The 19,924-nt window shown below is 44.6% G+C and overlaps 1 protein-coding gene across 2 annotated transcripts in view; it reads left to right on the top strand.

The window, feature by feature from the left end:
* Positions 1–885: 885 nt before the first annotated feature.
* PARM1 (prostate androgen-regulated mucin-like protein 1) overlaps positions 886–19,924 on the top strand; it is a 111,677-nt gene continuing 92,638 nt past the window's right edge. For both annotated transcript variants that reach the window (XM_030313678.2, XM_030313679.2), the window contains exon 1: positions 886–1,177. In XM_030313678.2, coding sequence (XP_030169538.1) covers positions 1,135–1,177 — 43 coding nt within the window. In that variant the 5' untranslated portion in view covers positions 886–1,134. The remainder of the gene's footprint in view (positions 1,178–19,924) is intronic.

The raw sequence follows: 19,924 nt of genomic DNA, 5'->3' as shown, positions 1-19,924 counted from the left end.
CAGAGGATGGGGGTGCGGGGGCATCCTACCCATACCATTAGCTAGTTGTGTGATCTCGGACAAGTACTTAAACCTCCCTGTACTTCCACTTCCTCCCCTGAAAACGAAGATATAATAGCACCCACCTCAAGGGACTGTTGTGAGAATTCACACAGTTAATATCTGTGCAGCACAGTTGCCCAGCACACGGCAATCACTCAGGAAATGTCAGCCTTTGTTTTTATAACCCCGGTGCACAAACTGTTCAATTATGGGGTCCCAGCCCTTACCAGCTATGTGACCTTGAGTGCATTACTTCTCTTCTCTAGGCCTTAGTTTTCTCATCTGGAAAATGGAATAGCAGCAATCTTATGTCACAAGATTGTTGGAAGGAGTCATGATACCACACCTAGGAGGTTGCCTGGCTCAGTGATCCCATGATCACTGTTACCTGACCTTAGTGTTATTTCCTCTGGTAAGAAGCTGAATAGGATAAAAGACATCCTGGCTCTGGCGGCAGGAAGTGCAGTGGGGTTGAATGCGCATGAGGGTGTAACCTGCACGCAGGAAAGTAATGTGTATTCTCTTACGCAATAGTGGGGTCTTGGCTCCTCGGGTTGACGCCTAAGGTGGCATATGGTCACCTGTTGTAAGCATTCATGAGAAAAGTTGAGATGAACTCCCCAGGGCAGAGATCTGCTCACACTCAGCATCCGTTTAGTTCCCAGCACCGTGCTAGACTCTTAAACCTTTTCAAAACTCGAGTCTGTCCAGCAGAGGCCGCCCTGGGCCGGGGCTCCCGGGACCCGAGCGCGCCGGGAGAGGGGAGGCCAGGGGGTGGCCTTGTCAGCGCCGCGGGGCCCGGGTGGGAGGGGTTTGGCGGGGGCAGGCGCGGCGGCAGAGGCGGCCCCGGCTCGGGCGGCTGGGATGGAGCAGAAACGCGCCCGGCGCGGGAGCACACGCAGCTGACCGAGCCGCACCGCGTTTGCCTGGCTTCTCCGTCAGCCGCAGGAACAAGCCCGAGCCGCCGGGGCTGAGCGCGCAGAGCCGCCCTCGCCTCCCGGCTCCCGCGGCAGCCAGCCGGGCAGAGGAGGAGCCGTACGCGCCCGGAGCGCTCGGTCATTCCCGGAGCTCGGCACCGAACACCCGGGTACCATGGTCTGCACGACTCTCTTCGCTCTCTGCATCTTCACGGCAGGTATTTGGGGGCGCCGTCCTCCCCGAGCGGCCGGGCGCGGGAGGGGCTCCGGCGGCCGGGGCTGGGGCTGGGGCTGGAGCGGGGACACCGGGAAGTAAGTCACCGCGCGCGGGCGGCCCGAGTGGCGCGAGCCTCCGGAGTTGCGTGAAGGTATGTGCGCACTTGAATTTGGGGTGGTGTGAGCCTGTGGAGAGCCTGGGCTGTGCGAGACCGAGGGGGTGACGGGGTCCTTCCTGTCGCAGCCCGCGCCCGCACAAACTCGGGGCTTTGTGGAACAGGTGGCTGCGCGACGCGTTCGAACCCTGGTGGGCGACACTGATGGCGACTTGAGGCTTTTCGGGTCTCCGAGCACACCCTGCCAGAGTCGGGCAGCCGACTTCTTGAGGCGGTTGGACCCTGGGAGGGAAGAGAAAGCGGGAGAAGCGGCGGGGGAGCGGGGCGATGGCATCTGGATGGCTCTAAGCGGTGGCTGCGCGCGCGGCGGGTCTGGTTGCGGTCCCTGAGACTTGGCGGTCTCTGCTCTCCGGTCTCCCGCGTCTCTGAGGAGGTGCGCTTGGGGATGATGCGGCACTAACAGCCCCACCGGCAGCTGCCTGACTCGCGATCAAACCTGGGGTTGCAATTCTACCCCGTGACCCGGAGCCTCCCCAAAAGGGGAGAAACCGTGGCACAACCTGTTAAGTTGGCTAAAACTACCCCCCGCCCCCGACACCAATTCGGGACGTCTTCGCCGCGCGCGTCTCGCGGGTCTCGGGACCACCGACCGCGGCCTCTGGCAGGGGCTGTGGAGAGAGGATCAGGCCTGAGCTCGGCTTAGTGGGGGCCGGGGTACATTCAAACAACGCTTTCAGTCTGGTGCTGGGTACCCAGCTTTTCCAGAAAATGCAGCCGGACAAGGGACAGCTGACTCTGGATAAGGTGGCAGTGGAACAAGCAGCGGAGTACGCGGACACCGGCATGTTTCGACAAGAATGTTCCAAAGCCATATGGCACAAGCCGATTTGACTGCTGCCTATAGTCCGTGAATTCTTTTCCTCCCGAATCGCTTGGGCTCCTGTAATTGTGGGCAGCGGTCGTTACAATCCTTGGAAAAGAAGCCAGGAGTTTCCTGACAGCTCACAAAAGAGAGTGCAATTTTCAGGAAAAGTTTCCAGACTTGAGAGTATAGCGTGTTTTGTTTCATTTTTGTTTTTGTTTTTCTCGACTTGCTGAAAGCCTGAGAAAACCTTTCGTTTTGGTATCCGCACGGTTAGCAATCGCGTCTGCGGAGGTTCCGGAACACTCTGGGCGCTTTGGCTACACAGCCTCAGCGGGGAGCGCCAGGATCCTAGCAGGTGTAACAGCCGCCATCCCAAACCACGGGGTTGCCATGTGAGGCAATTCCAGCCCCACTCCGGGCAAGAGGTGTTTACGAAATGACATGAAAGGTGCCTTTACTTTTCTCCTCGCTAGGAATCTTTTCATGAAGCTCAAAGCTCAGAAAAACTTGAGTGAGCCAGTAGAGCCCATAGATAGGTTTGTTTCCTAATTTTATCTTGTGGCTTGTCTTTTTTTTTTTCCAGTTTTTTTTAATGTTTATTTATTTTTGAGAGACAGAGAGACAGAATGTGACCAGGGGAGGGGCAGAGAGAGAGGGAGACACAGAATCCGAAGCAGGCTCCAGGCTCTGCGCTGTCAACACCCAGCCGGAAGAGGGGCTGGAACCAAGAACCCTGAGATCATGACCTGAGCTGAAGTCAGGCTCAATGACTGAGCCATCCAGGGGCTCCATTGTCTTTTTAATTTTTATTGATAGCTCTGGCAGTTGGCACTACCCAGATTAAGCCTACTAGGCAGTGTATTGTAGCTTTTTTTTTTTTTTCTAAGGAACTCAACATTTTTTTTTCTTGGTCAGTTTTAGAGTTTAGCCCAGCTATTCTGGAGGGGAGACTATTGCCCTTGTCCATCAGTGGAGAGAGAGGGCTGGTGGACACACAGAGTAGCCTGATCCCCATCCATGTACACATGGTGGGGGGTGGTTCTGAAGGGAGAAAGCCACAGCCTCCCAGTTTGGGGGCTCTCCTGACCCTGGAAACATAGTTAACGTGTCTGCATGTCTTTCAACCTTCCATCTGAAGGAATCTCTTTAGGGGAGGCTACTTGCAGCTAGTTGTCAGGAAAATAATATAAAAATTGGCATAAATACCTCATGTGATTCTTTGCATCCCGAAGTAGGGTGTTTTCAGAAACCAAAATAGCATTTTTCTAGGAAAAACAATAGAGGTGTCAGTAAAGGAGAGAGGGGTGAGGGTTCCTGAAATGAGTGTGGCATGTATGTTTCAGTGACTCCTCTCCCAGCTCCTCTGGTGAAGCTCTGGTTAGTTTCACCCAGTAGTTGCTACTTTTGTGTTCTCCTCTAGTCTTCCTCCTCCTCTCCTCTTCCCCCTCCTCCTCCAACTTCTCCTCTTTTTCTACCTTTCCTCTTCCTTTTTCACCCCTCCAGTAAAATTCTTCAGGTGATATCTTCTTGAGCCAGGAATGGGGCTTGGCAGGGGACATTTTGTAGCTTAGTAAATCCACTCGGTATATTCATAGCACTTACTCCTGCCTGAATAATGGACACTTGGACACTTGCAAATATGTGGGCATTGTCAACAAAAGTAATCTTGACACTTACTCACTTGTATTTTAAAAAGAAGGAAGAGAGAAAGCTTGGACCATCTTCAGTTCTTTCAAAGTTGACTGTGGCATAAACTGTTAAGGGTATTTTACAGACCATCTCAAACATCTCTCTGTACAAGGCACACGGGAGTCCTGCCTCCGAATTGAAATACAAGCTGGCACCATCACGTTTTGGCTGCAGCACTGAGGAGGGAAGGAGAGAGGATGGCAGGGTGCAGGAAGTTTCCATCTTCATTCCTTTCCCTCTCCCTTCTGGATTCTCTTCTCCTTGCCCACCACCATCATTGCCACCTCTTGGTGTTCTATGGCTGAATTGTTTAAAAACTTCTTCACTCAAGGGTACCTGGGTGGCTCAGTTGGTTGAGCGTCTGCTCAGGTCATGATTTTGTGGTTCGTGAGTTCCAGCCGCAAACTGGGCGTTCTGCCATCAGCCTGTCAGTGCAGAGCCCGCTTCAGATCCTCTGTCCCCCTCTCTCTGCCCTTCCTCTGCTTGTGCTCTCCCCCACCCCTGCAAAAAAAAAAAAAAACCAAAAAAAAAAAACAAAACTTCCTCACTGAGACATCTGAGATATACTAGAACTTTACAAAGCCCTTTTCCAACACTCAAGGGGGACAAAAGGGAAGCAAACACAGGTAAAAGAAACACAAACCCCATGATCCTACTTTTCTGTCCTGGAGAGTCTGCCTTGTCTATCCCTGCTCTCTCTGCCAAGAAACTATCATATCTTACCCCAGTACTTAGGTTGCCCTTTGGTGATCAAGACCAGGAGAGCTAGACCGCAGTCAGCCACCAGCTAGAGATCCTGTTTGTGCTCTGGGCTTATCAGGTAGCTCTTCTCCAGGTGACTAACATCTAGAATGTCCTTATCATGGAAGGGCAACCCCACCCTACACATTTATGGCTGTGTTCTCACTGCCGATCCTGATATATAGGTCAAGAGCTTATCATAAGCATAGGAAAGCCTCACCATAAATCATATCATAAACCTATTAAAAATAATCCAAAAATGCACACACATTTAAGAACAGTGAGGTTATCCATGGTTGTCTGGGAGTGGGGGTGATGGGTTGCTCAAGGTCCTCTAGCCTGGTTATCTCCTGTTCCCCTGAAGTCAGTAGCACAAAGAAGTGACACCTCCTTCCCATGAAACCTGACCTGAGAAGGAGGAAGCTCTTCAATGTTATCTGATACCTTTACCGAGGCAGTGTTGCAAAGTGGTAAGCGGGAAGATTCTAGATTGCCTAGGTACAAAGCTAAGTTTTACTACGTACTAAGTGTATAATTTAGGGCAAGAAACTGAACCATTCTGCATTTTCTTCTCTACAAACTTGGGAAAGTAAAACCTCATAAGGTTGTTGAAACTGTTAAGTGACTGAATATACCTACAGTGCCCGGGACGTGGTAAGCACTCAATAAGTGTTAGCCACTGTTGTTTTTATTACTCTTGTAAATAAAGTTTAGTAGCGATTGCTACCCATCACGTCCCCCTCTCGGAAATAGAGTTTCTGTGCTTGTGCTTAGACTATGTAAATCAAGGATCTCAACTAATATCCTAGCACAGTGCCAGCTGTTAATGTGCAAATGAAGAAAATATTCAACTGAGCCTACTAAATGCCTAATTTGAAAAGGTTAATAATGTGTCCTCCCAGCATTAGCACAACAGTCCAAAAAAATGCTCTGTGACGAATAGAAGTCAAGTCTCATGAAGGACTGTATTTCTTCCACAAAGCCTTTTGCAAACTGTGTGTGTTTCAGAAGCCCAACTCAGCTAAACCTTAAAGTCAGATTCCTAGAGCCATAAATTTTGGATGATTCAGATCCAAGAACTTAGGAATAGGCAGCTCATGGTTATCTGAATGATCCAGAATGGCTCTCTTTCATTCTCTCTCTCTCTGTCTCTGTCTCTCAGGCCCAAAATCATCAGTAATGGTCAGATCTCTAATTTACCTTGAGCATTTGGGCCAGGTTTAATTGTGTGTTTTCATAAGGAAAATATTGGCCAATGTCTGATGTTTGATCAGACATTCTTAAGCAAGAGTTTTCTCTGCAGGGGTGGGTAGGTGAGGAGGTGGCCACAGAATTTGGAAACAATGGACATTTTAAAAATACTTTCAAAAGGGATTGGCTGTCTTAACACCCATAGCCTTTACAACAGTTTGCTTTCTTTTGCAAGTATCTGTCACTTAAGTTGGACATGTTAGTTTCGGAATCAAATATTTGCTTTGCTAATAAGATACTGAATGAAACAGTTGTTTGGGAAAAAATAATGTTTCATTTAGAAGACAGTGGCAATTCTGAAAAGAGGTAGGCAGGTAGTGAGTGCGTGCCTTAGGCAATGATTGCTTTTTACTTGGAAATGCAGGGCTAATAGGTTGTCGTCCGGTGAATGTGCAAGTGGGGTGACTATAAAATAAAACGGACAGGGGCGCCTGGGTGGCGCAGTCGGTTAAGCGTCCGACTTCAGCCAGGTCACGATCTCGCGGTCCGTGAGTTCGAGCCCCTCGTCGGGCTCTGGGCTGATGGCTCGGAGCCTGGAGCCTGTTTCAGATTCTGTGTCTCCCTCTCTCTCTGCCCCTCCCCCGTTCATGCTCTGTCTCTCTGTGTCCCAAAAATAAATAAACATTGAAAAAAAAAACGGACTTATGTGTGGCATTACTTATATTTTTAGTCACAGCTTCAGTTATTTAAATGACAGAATTCATGGAACATCAGATTTTCTGATGTGTAGATCATTAAGGGCTCGTCATAATCCTTCTGACAAAGTAGCCCGTTTCTTTCACCTGTCTTTTACCTGTTTTAATGTCGTTTATAGACCTTGAGACCTTTGCCAAGGTCTCAGTGATGTAGAAATCATTACAACAAAACAGACAATTACATAATTCTTTCCATCTATGTTTTTCATTGGTACAGGGTGGTATAATGTCAACTGAAAATAAGCTGTTTTAGTTTTCTTTTGGCTAGCGCTGCCAGATTTAGCAAATAAAAACGCAGGTTGCCCAGTCTAATTTGAATTTCAAATAAACAGTGTATTCTAAGTATGTCCCTCATAATAGTTGGGACACTTAAACTAAACAATTCTTCGTGGTTTATCTCGAATTCAGATTTAACTGGGCATCCCGTATTTTATCTAGAACCCCTACCTTTGGCCTTTCATCTGCGGTTCACCTAAACAAGGGGTTTAGGTGATACAGGATTAGCTCTATTTTGAACCCCACCTCACCTAGCATTAGTTGTCCTGTACCTTTTCAGTCTGTTCTTGGGAAGACAAATTTAAGAGCAGCTGTCTCTAGGATAGCACTGTTATGTGGTTTTGAACAATTGGGATTTCTGTAGCCTTCCTGAGGCTCTATCACCTTAGCCTCCTGTACCGTTCCTTTAAAAAAAAAAAACACAACAGTATACGTATTTTAAATGGTAGCAATGTTCTTGCCTGAGAGCTGGAACTAGAAGCCTTCTAGAATCCAGCTGGCAACTGATTAAAAAAGAAAGTTAGAGAATAGCTTTGGATTTCAATGCTTTCTTCTGTGCCAGGATCTTCGTACATCTCACAAATATTAATTATATAAGGTTTACATAATTCCTGCCGTATAGGTCTATTGGAATACTTGAAATCTGTAGGTTTGGAGCCTCAAGCAGCATATTAGAATTTCAAGGCAAATCGGAAAAAAAAAAACAACAACAATAACCTGAAGCATTGGACTGTGGTGGGAATTTGCACCTTTTATACCTAAGGCAAAATCTGTGAATAGGTAACTGTTCGTGGAAAACCATTGTGGGAAGTTACCAGTGTGGTATTTAGAAAACATGTCTATAGGATACAAAATAAGATGAACGGTAGAATACTTTGATGATAACATCTTCCAAATTCTGACACCTGATTTACTTTTTTATGAGGGAGAAAATAAGGACAGAGGAACTCTAGTGCAGGTGTTGAACATGAAAAGAATTGGAGGGGAGAAGATTTTGTTTGATTTTTTTGTTTTGTTTTGTTTTGTTTTTTGGCCGTGGTTGGATGGGGTGATGAAAATATATGTTACCTTTTAAATTACGATATTCTTGCCAGTTTTGTGTTGTCCAGAAGCATAACCTCATTACTGACAGAGTTTGCTCACTTACTATTGTATCTGTGACATCGGATTATTACCGGTGCTGTCCGCTTCTTAGAAAATCTTTTCAGTTTCTGTTAGAAAAGCTTTTGTGATCCCGCATATGGGCAACAGACAGATACCATTATACTGGTGTGGAACATTTATTTGACTGTTAAACACTCCATGCTATATGATTCTTGCTTTGTACTATAACTCGGATTCTTTAGGAAGAACAATGACAATCATTGTAAGGATAAAAGGAGGCCCTCTTTATTCACTATGCAAATAGTGAATGCTCTCTTTATTCACTACAATGCCTTGTCAATACGTGTTTAGGGAAATGTTTAAGACACCATCATTCTACTGAGTTCATGGAACATGTCAAGTTATATCAGATTATGAAAGGATTTCAACACATCTGAGAATGAGAACACAAGGGAATCTAGATGCCCATCTGTTCATCAGAAGGTCCTAAAGGATCTGGTGGCCCTAACACCTCTTTGTTGGCTGGGGAAAAGAGGCAAGTTATCGGCGGGCGCACTCTGCCAGTCAGGAATCCTTGCTATCGATGGATGCTGCCTGAGAGGCAACATCAAGATGAATATGGCCATCACCCAGCTGATGAGGAACAGAACCCTGGATGTTTGTCTTAAAAATTACAGGGGTAATGGGGACGGCATTCAGGAGGCGAGAGCTCTGGAATTCTCCTTTTTGAAGAGCTGTTCAGACAGGCCTGAGCAAGAGAGGGAATTATCAGTTTTGAAGGATAAATGATCATTCATCATTTACATTCTAGGAAATGTTGGTGGGAAAGTAAGTGTGACCTCAGATTACATGTGAAAACTGGGTCAGAAATGGACAGTAGGAAGGGATAATGGCTGTTCCAGAATTTCTACATAGGCTACATGGGAGAGGCTGGGGGTGGTCCCTTGCATGAGACAGAGAATATCAGATGGCTGAATGTGTTGGTGGGGGTGGTGGTGATAGGGCGTAATAATTAAAATAATTTGGGGCTTCTGAAGACCACACCACCCCCCTCCCCCACCCTTATGCCACTGCTGGGAATGGAAAATGCCTCAGGTTTCATTTTTTGATGGGGGGGGGGGGAGAAGAGATTCCTCCTCAAATTTATATGAATGTAAAACTTCGATTGGTATACCTTTTTGGGTTTGTGAAAGGTTGCAAATTGAGCCATTCAGATAAAACAATGCGGTGGCATTTAATGGCAGGTAAGTAAGGTACCCCAGCATTGTAAAAGGGTAAGTAGAGGGAGAAAACGCTTCAAGATGTCAAGAGGAATTTGCTGCTTGGTTCGGATCCAGTAAGGAGAGCTGAGTGGCCCGAGGGTGTGCACTTCCCGGCAGCCATCTTACGCCTGCACCTCAAAGAGCCCTATTTTGGACAGAATCCCCTTTAAATCTTTATAGGAAGAGAAGCACAGCCCTGAAATTTATCAGGTGAGGAAGGGATTTGTGAGAAGCAACACGGTGCGGTGGAATGGGCTTTGGCATAAGTCAGGCTGGCATAGAGTGCCAACTCCCAAGATCTCAATTTTCCCCCTCATTGAGTTATGATAATATACATTGAGTTTCCTCCTTTGCTGGATTGAGTGCCATGTTAGTTAATATTCAACAAATGTTTATGAGGCAGGTATGCCAACATATAGTAGGTTTAATTTATTTTACTTCATTGGCTTGCCTGCCCCCCACCCCTAGATTGTAAGTTGCAGGAGGCAAGAATTTTAGCCGTTTTGTCCCCACTGTGTTCCAAGAATGTAGAACAGAATGAGACATACAATGAGTGCTTCACAGATATTTGTTAAATTAATTTTTAATTAATAACCTACATATACTAAACATTGTCCAAGACTCTGTCCAAGATACGTCAATGAACAATACAGACAAAACTCTACCCTTAAAGAATTTGCATTCTTTGAGGATGATGAATTTTGACTTGGTCAGAAGAAAATCAATAGTTGAACATCTAATAGTCATCTCAAACCCAACATATCCACATCTGAACTCCTGGACTTCCCTCTACCAAAAGGCTCCAAATGCAGCCTTCCCCATCTCAATTAATGGCAACTCAACTTTCTAGCTGCTCAGGTTGAAAATCACGAGTCCTCTTTGAGTCAGGTTGAAAATCTTTTGGGTCTTTTTCTCTCAACGCCCCTCATCCAATCCTTCAGGATCTTTTTGCCCTACCTTTAAAATAGATACAGAATTCAAACACCCTTTGCCACCTCTACTGCTCTCACTCTGGGTGAACTATCATCTCTTTCTCTTGGAATATTGTGGTGGCTGGCTCATAGGTCAACCAACTTTTGCCCTTGCCTTCCTTAAGTCTTTTCTCTACATAGCAACAGTTGATCCAATAGAAATGCATCAGATGATGTCATCATTCTATTCACAGCTTTACAGTGGCTTCCCATTGCACCCAGAGTGAAATCCCAAGTCCTTACCGTGGCCATTAAGACCACCATGAGCCACCACCACATTCATCCTTGGACCGGGGCCTCTGCATCTTCTTCGCTCATCCCACGCTAGCCACACTGGCTTTCTTATAGCATTCGATGGCTGGTTCCTCTGTCTAGCGCATCCTTTCTCCAGATGGCTAATTCCCTCACCTCACGAAAATCTTTCCTCAAATGGCACCTTCTCAATGAGATTTCTCCTGACCAGCACTTTAAAATCACAGCCTGTTGCACCTCACAATACCATATTACCAGTGCCCCTTAACTGCCTTTCCCTCTGCTTTTTCTTTAATGTCTATCTCCCTCCATCCTTTACCCATCCCTGCCCCCCTGGGATTTTGTCTGTTGTTTTCTGTAGGATCCCCAGTGCTAAATACTATGTGGCACTTAGGGTGTGCCCAAAATATATTTGTTGAACTGAATGATTAAAATACATTTTTGAGGGTGGCCAAAATGAAGACTTAATTCAAATTTTACCTTAGATCACCCAAAAATGAGACATTGGCAAACTCACTTACTATCAGGTGCTTATGTCTAGTGTTTCCAGTTAGTTTTTTAAAAAATATGAGTCAGCCTTTAGTTTTCATTGAGGGTTACAAAAGCTAAGCTTTAAAATCAGCTTTTTTTTTTTTTTTAGCTATGCACATACAAAACACTTCTTTTAAAAATGTAAGCCTTCCCCACCCCCCCCCCATGGATGTCACTTTAAAATAGCTGAAATGTCTTAAGTTCTCTGGCCAATTAAGAAAATGTCACCTTGGGGGGCACCTGGGTGGCTCAGTCGGTTAAGCATCTGACCTGGTTTCGACTTAGGTCATGATCTCACTGTTCCTGAGATCAAGCCCCAGGTTGGGCTCCATGCCGACAGCACAGAGTCTGCTTGGGATTCTCTCTCTCTCTCTCTCTCTCTCTCTCTATCCCTTCCCACTCTCTCTCTCTCTCTGTCTATCTCTGTCTCTCCCTCCCTCCCCAACTAAAAGAGAGAGAGAGAGAATGTCACCTTGGGACACCTGGGTGGCTCAGTGGGTTGAGCATATGACTCTTGATTTCAGCTCAGGTCATGATCTCCTGGTTCGTGGGATGGAGCCCTGCATCCATCCGGCTCTGCTCTCTCTCTCTCTCTCCCCCTCTCTCTGCCTCTCCCTTGCACGTGCACATGCTTGCTCTCTCAAAATAAATAAACATTAAGAAAAGAAAGAAAGAAAATGTCACCTTTGAGCTCAGCTAGAAAGATAAAGATACCTCCACTATTTGAACATTTTTGAGAATTTTCTGAATAACTAGAAACAACCCGATGGTGAAAAGTAATTTGAGTCTGAAGGAAGCATGACTGGCGGTTTCCCAGTGATGTTTGAGAAAGTTAAGTAAATTCAGATGCTGAGTGTTGAGAGCATAAGTTATTTACTAATAAACTTGAAGAACAGAATGGGGAGTTTTCTTGGCCTTAAAGACTCTGCATTCTGCCTTCACTGGTCCTTCTGAAATATGAATTGTGTTTTAGTCCAAGCAATGGATGGAAGTGATTAAAGCCCTGACTAAATCAAACCTGCATCCCGAGAGCACGTGTTACCGACCTGCGGGGCTGACACCCCCTGACAGGGCTGGTGTTAAAATCACCCAGGCTGGCATATCCCTCAGCTTCATTATCCAACAAATGTTCATGGAACTCTCCGGCTCACATAGAAACATTTCATTATATAGCAGCTGCCAAAAAGAACAGGAGCTTAGGATATAACCACATACTTGTCTGGAAGCCTCAGGGGCAATGGTAAAATTTAAGATTGTACTTGAAGCGCAACCTATAAACAAACCAAAGAATAGAAAAGATGACACTTTGCATTAAAAACACCTGCCTTGCTTGACCAGTGAGGTCCATTGCCCATTCTTGAGGCGGGAAGGCGCCCAGGCACCTTGAAGTGTAGCAGCATTGACTGTAAACTGGGGAGGGGCAAAGGACAGTGAGTCTGCCCCGATGCTGGAGGACCAGCAGGGAACTGTCTCTGGGGGTGTGGGCGTGACTCTGGACGACAGGTGACCATTCCCCCACCTCCCCGCTCTGGGAAAGACCGTGTCCCCGACTGAGATGGAAAGAAGGGCCTATGGTAATTCTAGACTTAATTTTTGAGGAACTGTCAGACTGTTTTCGAAAGTAGCTGCATCATTTTATATTTGTGTAGTCCATCTCAATAAAGCTATTCAAGTAACATTTTTTAAAGTTTTTATTTATTTCTTTTGAGAGAGAATCCCAAGCAGGCTCCGTGCTGTTAGTGCAGAGCCCAACACGGGGCTCAATCCCACAACCGTGAGATGATGACCAGAGCCAATATCAAGAGTTGGATGCTTACCCCCCTGAACCATCCAGGGGCCCCTCAAGTGAATTTTTTTTAAATAAAGGAAGGGAAAGGAACATGCATCCACAAGACAAGTTTCCCCAAATCTCGAAGACAAATGTGGCTGCCGAAGGAGCAAAAATTATTACATCACTGAGACCCGTTCCAGTTTGGAGGGTGATCAGAAAGAGGGAGATGTGATTTTTGAGATTAGGAAATTTACGGCCAAGTTTTTGTTAAAAAAAATGAAATGTCAGTAAGGGATTATTGTCTCTTGTTTTGTAACAGTTTTTAAAAGCTGCCCCCCCCCACTGTTTTTTTTCTTATTATGGAAACTATAAATAGACACAGAAATTGACAAGAATGTGTCTCTTACTGGCCCAGACTTGATTCTGTTTGTTTTGGTTAAGAACTTTTTTTTTTAAGTAGTTTTTTTAAGTAGGTTTCACGCCCATTACAGAGCCCAACATGGGGCTGAACTCATGACCCCAAGACGAAGACCTGAGCTGAGACCAAGAGTCAGCTGTTCAACAGAGCTACCCAGGCAACCCTTGGTGAAGAACTTGTAAAAATATTAATATGTTGGCAAAAGTAATTAAAATGTTAGTACATTGGAAATAATGTAAATGTCTAGGTATAAAGCACTAATCCAGTAAACTAGCATACATTCAAGGTTCATTCAACCACATAATACCAAGCGTTTGGATGAATGAGGCGGTTGGTTTATTTATGTACTAACACATTAAATAGGTTACGATCTGTTGAAATAATAGTTGTCACTTTATATTTCACAATTGTATCAGAAAAGCAAGTTACAGGGGCGCCTGGGTGGCGCAGTCGGTTAAGCGTCCGACTTCAGCCAGGTCACGATCTCGCGGTCCGTGGGTTCGAGCCCCGCATCAGGCTCTGGGCTGATGGCTCAGAGCCTGGAGCCTGTTTCCGATTCTGTGTCTCCCTCTCTCTCTCTGCCCCTCCCCCGTTCATGCTCTGTCTCTCTCTGTCCCAAAAATAAATAAACGTTGAAAAAAAAAATTAAAAAAAAAAAAAGAAAAGCAAGTTACAGAATAAATGTACATTGTGATGCAATATTGAAAGCATTATTTTTATGTCTGTGCCTGCACAGAAAATGATTCAGAAGAATCCAGTGGTTATTTCTGGCAGGTGGGCTTTGGATCAGTATTGCTTTTTATGCTCTTTTGTTGTGTCCGAAATTTTTTTAATAGTTTGTATTACCTTCACAATTAAAAAAAGTAAAGATAGTATCAATAATTCAATTCCTCTTTATCAACATTTAATGTGGCTATAGTAACTGCTGGATAGCTATTTTTATCCTCAAAATCTTGATTCAGAAATCCTTCTGATGGAGCCTTCAAAAACTACGTCTTAGAAAAGCAAAAACCTCAGGAAGGTTTACAGGATATCACTGACATAATGGGCAGGGAAGGTTCTGGGAAGGAATTGACTTAAAGTAATACTATATTTTGTAAAACCAGAGCGCTACATAAATCATTGATCAGAACAACTGTCTCGGTATTTTAAGAAACTCTGACTTAACTGATCAGTATTTCAGATACTTCATTCATTTTTAATATCTTGATTTTGATGTTTTTGTCACTTATGGGAGCAATTTTAAATGAAAACATTATTCTAAGCTTCTCTAAAATGAAATCTGTCATCTTAGACATCAAATAAGAGAAACAGTCCGCAAAGAATATAGGATTTGTTTTTCTTCAGCAACATTAAGTTTGTTATATCATCTTTTTGATAAAATAATCAATAAAATGTGGTTTAAACAAATGTGAAAGCATCCATTACTAACAGCCCATGAGCATATAGGGCAACCCCTTCGTATTCCAAATAAGGCTCATAAACATGCTAGTATAAGGCAGAGATTTCGCATTTGTAATTTTTAGTTTTAGTAGGTATCACACTATACTATGATGTTGATTTCCTTTGCCACTTCATCTCATCCTCCTCTAACAACCCCATGGGAGAGACAGTACCGATCCCATGTTGCAGTTCAGGTCACTGAGTCTCAGAAGTTAAGTAATCACACAGCCGATAAGTGACAGAGCTAGGCTTTGAACCCAGGTCCGTCATCTTTTACCCACCTTAGCCCCTACTGTCTCGAATGGCCAAATCAGACTATGTAAATTTGGTCTCGGAAGTTTCTCTCTCGACTCTGGTCCTCTTCCCCATCCCCGCATCTACAGACTTGTCCGAGGACTTTGTCATCTTTTCCTAGACTGTCACAGTAACTCCTAAATGGTCACTGGCCACCCTTTCCCTTCTCACAGTCTCTCACCACTCTTTTGGAAATCATTCAGGCCAGGCCAAACTGCCTCCTCCCCACCGAAGGAGGAGAAGCAACCCTAGATCTACTTAAGAGTCTTCTAGGTGCTCTGATTGTGGCTGCTAAACCCCATTTCCACCAAAGGAGGAGTGCCTGGCTGACTTAGTCGGTTAAGTGTCCGACTCCTGATCTCAGCTCAGGTTGTGATCTCACAGTTCGTAAGATCAAGCCCCGACTTGGGCTCTGTGATGACAGCACAGAGCCTGCTTGGGATTCTCTCTCTCCCTCTGTCTCTGGCCCTCCTCCTCTCACACATGCTCTCTCACTCTTGTCTGTCTCTCTCTCTCTCAAAAACAAATAAATAAAATTTTAAAAAGAACGAAGGCTTCTTAGAGAAGTGGCGAATTCCCCATCTGTGTTAGAAAATACATAAGATGAGCCTAGAATATCTTGTTCTACCACGTAGTAAGAATGCTGTCAAAGGCTACCAGGCTCCTGTCAGAAAGACTCAGAACCACTTAATGAGGCTCCCACTGGCCAAAGATGGAACAAATTGAACGCCAGTAAGGATAACTGCAGTGGATTGGATCACATTGTTCAAACTCACGAGTTAATTGTGATACCAGAACAAAACAGTAACAGCACACAGCTTCATTGGTCCCCCTTGGAGGAGGCTGTTATTTTGGGAAATAAGAGATAAATAGAATTAAAATTCTTGATTGATTGATCTTATTTTTGACTTTATTTTGTGCTGTGTCCCACGGGGTGACCACATACTGGATGATGGGATGACTGTCTTTATATAGGTATCCTAGCTAATAAATGAAGGTGGCATGGTAGAAATAGAAGAGCACCATATTGTATCACCTGATGAGTTAGTGAATCTTGGCACTGACCCTCACTGGCTGACAACACCGTGAAGGGTGGCATAGCCAGATACTATATTTCCTGATGGAAAGGTACACCATCCCCTGTGAAATAGGCTTCCCACACTGAAGGGGACCCACATCTGATCAAGCCTCCACATCCAACTGTGAAGTCACAGGAAATACAGAGGCCCAAAGAGGGTGTTAAGTAACACCACAGAAGTGGAATCAACAAACTTCTGACCACAGACAACTCTACGAGACAGACGTACTTGGTTTCTTCAATAAATAAATTGCAAGGAAAAAAGGGAGATTGAGAGAAAGATGGGGAGGCAGGATTTATCGATGAAAAAGAGACTTTAAGAGAGACACAGTGACCTGTCACAACTGTGGACCTTACTTGGATCAAACCAAAACTGTAAGAATAAATTATGATATTTCTGAGACAATTGGGAATTTAATCATTGCCTAGACATTTGATGATATTAATGTATTATCGTTTCAGTATGACAATGACATAGCCATATGTTTTTAGCAATAGCCCTTTTAAATGTTCATTTGTTTTTGAGAGAGAGAGAGCATGAGTTGAGGAGGGGCAGAGAGAGAGGGAGACACAGAATCCGAAGCAGGCTCTGAGCTCTGTCAGCACAGAGCCTGACATGGGGCTCGAACTCATGAACCTTGAGATCACAACCTGAGCCAAAGTTGGACGCTTAACCGACTGAGCCACCCAGGTGCCCCACAGCCCTTATCTTTTAGAAATACACACTGTTATATTTACATAAGAAGTGCCACTGTGCCTAGTATTTGCTTCAAAATCCTAGAGAAAATAGTTTTGTGTGGGGGGGGGGCGGTTAACAGAAAAAAAATGATTTGGGGTTGATAATTCTTGAAACTGGGCAAAGGGTACATAAGGGTCCATTGCACTCTTCTCTCCCATTTTTTGTAGATGATTAAATTTTCCCATTATTCAAAGTTTTTATAAAGAATTTTCCAGAAACCCCCCATCTCTTACAGAAACAAGTCCAAACTCCTTAGCAAGTGGCTTAAGATCTGAGTTAGAGGCAGAACGAAAGAGAGATAGTGCGGGTACTCATGGTATGAGAGGCTACAGAAACAAATAGATGATTCTTGTTTGGGAAGTCTTCCCCAGGATGGAAGCACACGCCACTACCTTCAGCCCTTCACCCTGCCAGTTCCTCATTCTAGAAAGCTGTACTCCATTGGCTGCCAGCCAAAGTTCTCTTCATCCTGTAAGCTCAGAGTTCCCCTTCAGCTGTTTGCATACGTTACCCCTTTAGACTTCCGGCCTTTGGAGAGGAAGAATGCTGTCTTAGCTTCATATCCCTTGCCCAGGTGTGAGTGTGTACACAGTAGGTGCTCAGGACTTACTGGGTTGAACTGACGAATCTGAAGCTCAAAGATGGAGACCCAAGATCTCACAGCTCCTTAGCGGCTGAACTTAGACTACAAATCTCATGTTTATAGGAATAGGAGTGCCCCGACTTTAAAGACTCCAAAGCCCCTTCTTCATTGTTCCCTAGCACTCCTCCACTTAGAGGTAGGATTAAAGGCTTCATGATCTCTGAAAGAAGTAAACCATTGGGGTGTCTGGATGACTCAGTCCGTTAAACGTCTGACTCTTGGTTTCAGCTCAGGTCATGATCTTGGGGTTCGTGAACTCAAGCCCTGTGTGGGGCTCTGTGCTGACAGTGTGGAGACTGGGATTCTCTCTCTCCCTCTCTCTCTCTCTGCCCTCCCCTGCTCATGCTCTATCTTTCTCAAAATAAAAAAAAAAAAAAGCTTTAAAAAAAAAAGAAGTAATGCATTAGAGTAGCTGAGAGTAATTTATTTATTGCTATGGACTGGCACATAGAAGGGCAGAGAGCCTCTAGTAGCCTGTAGGACGAAAACATTTTGGGAGTGGAGAGTGGCCTGGGAGCTGGGACAGCTCCTGGGTAAGGAGCTGCATGGTGAGAGGCTCCACGAATGCAAGGGACATCAGCAGGTCCCAGGGGAAGCACAGAAAGGAGAGGAGATCCTGTTAGCCTGCTTCACAGAATCACACAGCAGCTCGTGAAATTTGGAAAGGAATTGTAATCGCTTTCCAAACAAGCGTGCTGTCTTTGGACAACCACCCTTAGCGGCACATACTTTTGCAATAAAATTTCACTTTAGCTAAGAGAATCCAGTAAAGATTGTCCTTTAAAGGATTCATAGGTAGAGGTATTCAAAGGAAAGTGTGCTCTCCCGGGTAGGAGGGGACACCGGCTCCTGCCTTCTCTGTCACCTGGCAGCAGAAGATGCCAGTAAGTGGCCTGTACCCAAACATCACTCCCCCCATTCCGCTGCAAACTGCTTGCTCCCTTGGACTGTGCCAAACTGCCAAGTTTGGGATAAATATAGATTAGCTATTGTCTTAGTTTCCTAGGGCTGTCATAACAAATTACCCCAAACTTGGATGGCTTAAAACAACAGAAATGTATTCTCTCACTGTTGTGGAAGCTGGAAGTTGGAAATTAAGGTTTCAGCAGGGCCATGCTCCCTCCAGAGCCTCAAGGGGAGGACCCTTCCTCGCTTCTTCCAGCTCCTGGTAACCCCAGGCATTCCTTGGCTTGTGGAAACATTAACTTCAATCTCTGCCTCCGTCTTCACGTGACCTTCTTCCCTCTGCGTCTGTGTCCAGATTCCCTTTACGAGGACACCGGTCACTCAGTCATATTGCATCAGGGCCAACCCTAATCCAGTATGGCCTCATCTTAATTTGATTATATCTTCCGAGACCAGATTTCCAACTAAGGTAACATTCACAGGTGCCTAGGGGTTAGGGTTTCCACATATCTTTTTGCCGGCACACGGTTCAGCCCATGCCAGCTGTATTATTTTCACATCTAAGCCATGTTCGTGAGAGGCACTCCCCCCACTGATAAAAGAAGCAGGCAATAATTTAATCAACTATAAGTTAACTTTTTATTCAAGATAGCAGCTGCAGTCGCGTCAAGTATTTTTTATTTTACTTGTTAACTTTTTAATTTCTATTTCCCTTGATTGTAGAGGGCTGGTTGAGACCTTTTAAATCGGGTGTTTTTTAATCAGAGTGCTGTGGGCATTTGGAGGGGACATAGCATAAAGAGACCGCATCCCTGGTCCCTGACCACTACATAAACAGTAGCACCTACAGACGTTGTGACAAGGAAGATAAAAGAAAAGTAAAGAGAGAGAGAAAAAAAAAGAAGGGAGGGAAGGAAATGCCTTCACATATTTCTAAACTTATCAGCCTCATTGAAAACCAATGGTCTAAATTAATGAGATTTTTAATGACTCTCCTTAGATCACAGAATGGGTTGCACTAAGCAATAGCAATTCTGCTTATGCAGCCAGCTTAACTTCGAGAATACTCTAGATGCTTCAGGAACGTTGTAATAATGGCATGACTTGTAGCATGTATGCTGTTTGGGAGGCATGGGGCAAATTTGAGGGCGTTGTTTCACTTCTCTGCCGGTGTATTTGTGGGTGGGATGTGTGTTTTCCTCCTTTCTTACTTGCGTCCTTCCTTACCAAAATAATTAGAAGAATTTAAGAAGGAGGAGACCAGGTAACGTGAGAAAGGATGTTTTTTTCAGGGAAAATTAATATTCAGTGGATTAGTGCATTTTTTGTAATATCTAAAACTCAACTCTTCCTCTCCATAAAAAGTTGGATAATCTGTATATTCAATAGCTATACTCATATACATCCACATCTTCTGATTAGGTAGGACATGGACATTTGTTTGGTTCTACCTAGTCAATGTTGTTTTGGAATTACAGCTTTCCTGATAGGGCAGAGTGAAAATCAATATTTGAAATTCTTTTCCCCGGAAAAAGTATAATTTCTCTTACAGGAGACGTAATTACCTAGATAGTTTTGCTTATATAGGCAAGAGAAATATTCTAAGAAAAGTGAGAGGTCTACTGTCTAAAGTCTTTATTGATTTGGGTTATTCTCAAAGGAGTAAAAAAATGTAAAGCTATAAACAAAGCTCCTTGATGAGAA

The sequence above is a fragment of the Lynx canadensis genome, chromosome B1 (genome assembly GCF_007474595.2).
Source record: "Lynx canadensis isolate LIC74 chromosome B1, mLynCan4.pri.v2, whole genome shotgun sequence".
Classification (NCBI taxonomy): domain Eukaryota; kingdom Metazoa; phylum Chordata; class Mammalia; order Carnivora; family Felidae; genus Lynx; species Lynx canadensis.
The sequence above is the reverse complement of the archived record's forward strand: the minus strand, read 5'-3'. Positions and strand labels throughout refer to the sequence as shown.